General features: G+C 37.3%; 1 protein-coding gene across 2 annotated transcripts; it reads left to right on the top strand.

Annotated features, from left to right (window-relative positions):
* The first annotated feature begins 458 nt into the window (after positions 1-458).
* Positions 459-6,164, top strand: NEUROD6 (neuronal differentiation 6). Of its 2 annotated transcripts, none has more exons than XM_040353278.1 (2): positions 459-524; positions 4,793-6,164. In XM_040353278.1, exon 2 carries the CDS (start codon positions 4,814-4,816, stop codon positions 5,825-5,827), a length of 1,014 nt encoding a protein of 337 aa, XP_040209212.1. In that variant the 5' UTR covers positions 459-524; positions 4,793-4,813; the 3' UTR covers positions 5,828-6,164. The 2 variants fall into 2 exon arrangements, with proteins under 2 accessions (XP_040209212.1, XP_040209211.1); XM_040353277.1 differs by lacking the exon at positions 459-524 and adding an exon at positions 3,708-3,978.
* Positions 6,165-6,901: the final 737 nt, after the last annotated feature.

Consider the following 6,901-nt stretch of genomic DNA (forward strand, 5'->3'; position numbering starts at 1 on the left):
GGTTGTGTGTATGCAGCATAATTCTACTGTAAAAAAAAAAAAAAAAAAATCATAATTTTTCTTGCTGTTTTCTTTTCTCTGAGCAAGGAGATTTAGTCCAACAAAACATAACAGTTTTAAATAACTCAAGTGTGGAGAATAAAGTGGCAGAAAAACATAACTTTTGTTAAGAATGTTCCCTCACCACTCTGCTCATTTGTTATTACATGTTGTATAATTGATACAGTTTTCCATTTCTGTATGTAACTCTTAATGTTAAAAAAAAAAAAAAGAATGTTCCGTCACCCATTTTCTACTTATCCTGCCTAACCTGTATACAAAAATGATTTGTATAGTTACTTTTTCCTGCAGTTCTATCTAAGGGAGCACTTGGAAATGGCTGTGAATTCCATGACATTATCCATAGGCTTCCATGGCTCAGCCTTTGTCGGCGCTCCCTCCTCCCCCCTGCAGCAGCTGTTCACTGACGCCAGGAAGCCAAAACTGCGGGATCACTTGACCAGAAAGGAGCAGATTAAAAATAGGTAAGTGCACTCAAATTTTTATTTTATTTTATACAGGTTAGGCAGGGGGAATTTTTTTTAAGAATATTTATAGTTAGGTTTTTCCTCCACCTAATTACCAATATGTATATTTTGTAAAATCTTTTCTCAATAATTAGAAGTTTGGTCAGCCTGATGGGGTGACTGTTTGTAACCTGCCTCTGCTTTTCCAATAGTGTGAATATATTGGAAATATATTCTTTCTACAAAAAGTAGCAAGTAAATGTTTATGCTTGTAATCTGAAACATTCCTTACTACTTACAACATTCAACCTGTCTCACAAACACATGAAATGGCAGCCAGCACCTTTATTTAAGTTAAGAGACACTTTTACTGATTAGCTGCTGCAGGGGTCGCGCAAGCTTTTTTCTCAGTCAGTGGGGATGTCAGAGACAATGTGAAGGCCAGAGAAAAGGACAGCAAATGCATGCGTTTACAAAATAGTTGCAGAACCATGGCGAGTTATCATCTGTGAATATTAGTACAAAGACACACAACTATCTACATGCAGGCAGCCCCTGTAGGTGGTCGAGGATGCAGTGGCTACATGCATAAAGCCTCTCATCCTCATCTTAGAGGCATGTGGGTGAGCAGCCTTGAACATAGACAGTGTGCGTTTGGGGCCACTCACCCACATGTGCATGCCTGTCAAGTTAGGACAAGTGGCTGTATGGGTGCAGCTGCTGCATCATCCCACACTTACACGGGCTACCTGCGAACAGCACACGGGTGCTTAAGCCTCATAAACACACAGACATGGTCTGCAGGCCTCAACACCTGTGTGAACTTCAGTAAAGCAAAGTCTGGTTGCTGACCTAGAGTTCTTGTTGTGTGGGGCCGCTTATGTCTCAGGAGTGAAATACAAATGTTTGGTAGATAAAACAAGTGATATATATGTATTTTAGCACACCCCTTAAGGAACCACTGGAAGTTATGGTCCTAACCCCCTCCCCCCCCCCCCCTTAGATTGCATAGAAGCCAGGCACACAGCAGTTCCTGCATTCTTCAATTGGCTCAAATGAACAATCTTGGGGTTTATTTTGTGTTTTTTTATGGAGAATAATAAACTGGGATGGGAGCATGGGATGCCCCAAAACTGCAGAACTGGATAACTTGAGGACCTGGCTGCCCTTTACAGACTACTGGCTGCACTTCCCAAACTGTTGGCTGTACTGTACAACTGCTAAATATCCCATAGGATTGTCTGTGCTGACAGTGACCTGTACTCCTTCCAGAGTTTAAAAGCTGCACACAGTCACTAACCCCTCAGAAATAGGGTGGCTTCTCACTTAGCCACAGGATCATCAGTTAAGTCCTGCCAATATCCACCAGGCTTTTCCTAGTGAGGGACTCACACCACCACAGGACATCTGAACTCTTTCCCACCAGATTCCTCCTGGCTATCTCCAGTGAGCTTCTCAAGACCCAATTTAATTTGAAAGTGGAGTTACCCTTTAAGCTTGTGAATAGGCCCCCCAGCCAAGTCAAGCTGGGACCTTGGTGTCTTCCTACAGATCCTTTCAAACATCTGTCTCAGGGGCAGAACCCCTGCACAGGGGTCCCTTCTAGCAAGACTGGACCCAGGAAGACTGCTGCTGCTCAGTCCTGAGGCTATTTATGATCTCACCACCTTTTGGGCACTTATTTCTAGGGATTGGTGGCTTGCTCTGTTCTTCCTCCCACTATACTTCTAGAAACCTATAAAAGACACAGGAAAGCGGCAGAGCAATAGCCTGTGAAACATTGGGCAGCCCTAAATAATCAACTGAGTACAGGGAAGCTAAACTAAAATGACCTAGCATACATATGTAAAAAAATGCACGATCAGATCAGTATATATATTGAATTTAATAATATACAAATAAATACCTAGCAGCCTGCCCTAAACTAGGAGGGTGCTACATATTCCAACAGTTTTTAACTGTTTGACTAGAGTTCAGCTTTAAGTACATGTCCCCCTAACTGAATGAAATATACTGACACTGTGTGCCAGAAAAAAAACGTCAAGGAAAAAAAACCTACCTTTTTACAATTTATAATCCATTGTTGCAGTTCAGTGCTGCTGATCTCTTGCTGCCTTTCTGCAGCCATTTCTTGCCTACATGCATTCACTCTAGCATGGTTGCATGGCATGTTTTTGGTCAGATTTCCTGATGGACAACAGTGGACCATACCTACATAATATGTTTTGAAAAAGCCACTTGTAGTGTTCTCCATTGGAGGATTGTTTGACAGCGTGACAGGAGCACCTTAAGAAAGAAATGAACAAAATGTCAATGGCAATCATCCTTTAATAACAGCTGTTGGTTAAAAAAAAAAATATATATATATATATATCTACATATATATATATATATATTATATATATATATATATATATATAGATATATATATACCGTAGATAAATATAAGAGAAAAATTTAATCGACACTTAAAAGCTTTTATAAGATTTTAGCTATTGATTTAAAATGTACTTAAACACTAATCATTTTTCTACCTACACTATTGTTTTTTGATTAATAATAATGAAATATTATTCAAATCAATTCAAATTACAAAGCGTAATAAATAGTTCACTGTCACATTCAATTAATCTCATAACCAGTTATGTCATAACCAAGTCATATTAATGTAGTATTAGTATGTAGTAGCGTTAGCTTTAACTTTGCTTTTACAATATGCAGGTACTGGTAATAAAAATTGATAGATGTACAGTGAAATATTTATATCCACTCACATTTACGAAACAATTGTGATTTGTTTTTACTTATGGTAGAAACTAATATAAAAGTGCTTGTGTCTATTCACATTTTTTTATACATATATTTTTAGGAAGTCTTATATTTATATAAGACATAAGAGAAATGGAAAAAACAAAAACAAAAAACAAACAAACAAAAGAAACCTATACATTATATTTAGGCAGAACGAGTTTATAATGGGTTAATTTAATGTAAGCAAGCTAACATAGCATCAGATGCATGCATTCACCTCATTCCATGCTGTGTCATTTGGAGATGAGAACTTAACATTGGCATCACTGCCTTCTATTTAATGTGTCCCTTAAGATTCCCTGGGAAAAAAGGAGTCACTCTCATGGAACTGCATCGCCTGTATGTGAAATGCTGGTGTAGATTTTTTTTTTTTATCAGTCTAACCTTCTGTGTTAATACATGAATGCTGGTACCAACTTACAGGGATGCCAGATGATCAGTGCAGAATGAAAGTCCCTGGGGAATGCATCATGTGGTTCTCTGCCCTGTGACGTCACCAGCAGATGGCATGGGTACCAGCTCTGGCAGTTGGCATCAATGTCACTTTTTTAGAGATCAATGAGATACACACATATCTAGACTCCTGGAGATGATGCGACATTCGGACTAATTTAGAAGACAAAAAAATGAAAACTGCTTGCTAATTTAAACAAGTCTGGAGGTAATTTTTTTCAGCTTTAACATATTTATCTTGCATGCTATGTTAGAAGGTACTATAGCTATTGTTTGTGATTGTTTATTGTCATTCCAGTTATCATTATCAAGTCATATGGCTCTTTACTGAAAAAGACAATAATGTCTCCTTCAAATGACAACAGTATAGCTTGCATGTTTAAACTTGGATCTGTGTCTGCTGAATTTTCTAATGAAAAGACTGCTTTATAAAATGCTCATGTGATAAGAGAATTTTTTTATTTCACTTTTGATTTGATGCTTGTTATATAACTGTATAGGCATTTCGTAGATGGAAAGGAAATTACATGTTACTTTGTATTTTAAGGGAGCATTCATTTTTAAATGCTTGCACATAGTAAATTGGTGGAGATTTGTTAATACATAATTTTTGAAGATATTCCCAAAATGAAGGTTGCTATTCATCTCTGTCGCTGTCTAACATTTGCAATTTTAGAATAGTTTATATGCAATAACCATGGCAGATCTTTTAGACAAAACCCCCCCCCCCCCAAAAAAAAAACCAATCGGTAGATGTCACAATGTTTACCTATATAGTTTAAAGGGCAATTTCTTTGCAGAGGTTAACAATAGGTAGGAATTGAATTTCTTTTGGACTTTTTCTATTAAAAGGATTTGGGAAAGTGCATTTTCTCAATGCTTGTTGTAAGCACAGTTTGACAGTTCTGAACAAGTTCTTATTAATTTTTTTTTTTATGGGGAAATATTGCCAAGAATAATTGTGCCTTATATCGAATAGTTATTTATCAGTAATATGGCTACATATGGTTTTGTCATTTCAGGGAATTTTATTCTAAGCAGCAATGTTAACACTTCCTTTTGATGAATCTGTTGTGATGACGGAATCGCAGCTTTGTAAAAAATATGCACTGGAAAGTGAAGATCAAAAAGCAGCAAAGAAACCAGAAAGCTGCTCTAAACAGCTAGTGTCCCATGGGAAAAATATCAAAAGGACCCCTGAAGAGGAAACAGAGCAAGACGAAGAGGAAGAGGACAAGGAGGAAGAAGATGAAAATGGATTGCCAAGAAGGAGGGGGCCAAGGAAAAAGAAGATGACCAAGATTAGGATTGAAAGGATTAAAGTAAGACGAGTTGAGGCTAATGCAAGAGAAAGGGGTCGGATGCATGGGCTCAATGATGCATTGGACAGTTTACGGAAAGTTGTACCTTGCTATTCCAAGACACAAAAGCTTTCTAAAATAGAAACCTTGAGGCTGGCCAAAAACTACATTTGGGCTCTGTCTGAGATACTCAGGATTGGGAAGAGGCCAGATCTTCTCACCTTTGTTCAAAATTTATGCAAAGGTTTGTCCCAGCCTACCACAAATTTGGTGGCTGGGTGCCTGCAGCTTAATGCCAGAAGTTTTCTCATGGGTCAGAGTGGAGACTCAGTGCATCATGGAAGATCTCCCTACAGCTCTATTTACCCTCCTTATCACAGTCCTGAGATTAGTACCCCACCAGGCCATGGGACTCTTGAAACTTATAAGACAGGAAAACCTTACAATTACTGTAGTGCTTATGAATCCTTTTATGAAAGCACTTCTCCTGAGTGCACCAGCCCTCAGTTTGAAGGTCCCTTAAGCCCTCCCTCTATGAACTATAATGGGATATTTTCCCTGAAGCAAGAAGAGGCCTTGGACTATGGGAAAAATTACAATTATGGCATGCATTACTGTGCAGTGCCAGGCAGGGGTCCCCTCGGGCAGAGCTCTATGTTCAAGTTGCCTACAGACAGCCACTTCCCTTATGACTTCCATCTGCGCAGCCAGTCTCTCGCCATGCAAGATGAATTAAATGCAGTTTTTCATAATTAATGAGGAAAATGAATATAAACAGTGGTCAATCACCTCCCTCCCCCCTTCTAATTAAGATAAAGCAGATGCTTGTTCACACAGTAATTGACACGGCTTGATTAAGGTATCACCGCAGTCCCGAAAGTGTGTTTTAAACTTCTGTGGTCTTGCTTGTTTGTTTTTTAACCCATCTGTAAAAGCCACATCTAATGCTATATTTTACCTTATGATTTCATTTTAGCATTTTACTTGAAGACTGTATTTAATTCATGCACTAAAAGGATATTTTATGTTCATTTGTTAAAAAGAAACTTTGTTGACGTTATGTGTAAAAATAAAGAAATGTACACTATTACTATTCCAATGTCTATCTTGATTGCACACAAACAATTTAAAGCAATCACATAATAAAGTGTTTTCTGCCAGAGGGGCCTGTAAGCAATTGCAATGAAATGCCTTGAAGGCCTCATTTAAAATGAACAGATTAGTGACTGCATAACAATACACAATTGAAGCTCATTAATCTCAGAATAGAAAAGTTAAGACTGAACACGAAAAGTTCATCAGATGAAATATAATAACAAATGGTGTCAAAACTGCTATTACTAGCTTCAAAAAAATCTAAGCTGTTCCCTAGCTCAGAATAGTAAATTAGTGGACGCAGATGGCTGGGGATCCAGTGTAAGATTTTGAATTTTTAATTAATAGGTGTTACAGACCATCTCACTAAAATGCATCACTACTTTGCACAGATTAAATTAAATATAAAATACCATTAGGAGTGTTTTTCATGATGCTACTGTTACACCATATGTCCGTATTTAAGAAAAACTTATTTTTCAAACATAAATATTATTGCTGCTCTGCACATTTTAAAGTACATAAGAATAATTAATTACAAATGATTGGCTTAGGAAACATTATGAATAGTTTCCTAACATTTATCTAATAAAAAACATAAACACTGACGTAAATACGTTTATTAGTTATGAATTCTAAACAACCCCTTTAATATGTGCTGTTATTTCAAGCTTCAATTATTTTAATTTGTATATTAAACTTGGCTTTTTGAAAAGTTCAATTTATTAAGTCCTT

Source organism: Rana temporaria, chromosome 5 (genome assembly GCF_905171775.1).
Source record: "Rana temporaria chromosome 5, aRanTem1.1, whole genome shotgun sequence".
Taxonomy (NCBI): domain Eukaryota; kingdom Metazoa; phylum Chordata; class Amphibia; order Anura; family Ranidae; genus Rana; species Rana temporaria.

Excerpts from the sequence above, each read along its gene's own strand:
- NEUROD6 (XM_040353278.1), top strand. The coding sequence starts at position 4,814 with ATGTTAACACTTCCTTTTGATGAATCTGTTGTGATGACGGAATCGCAG.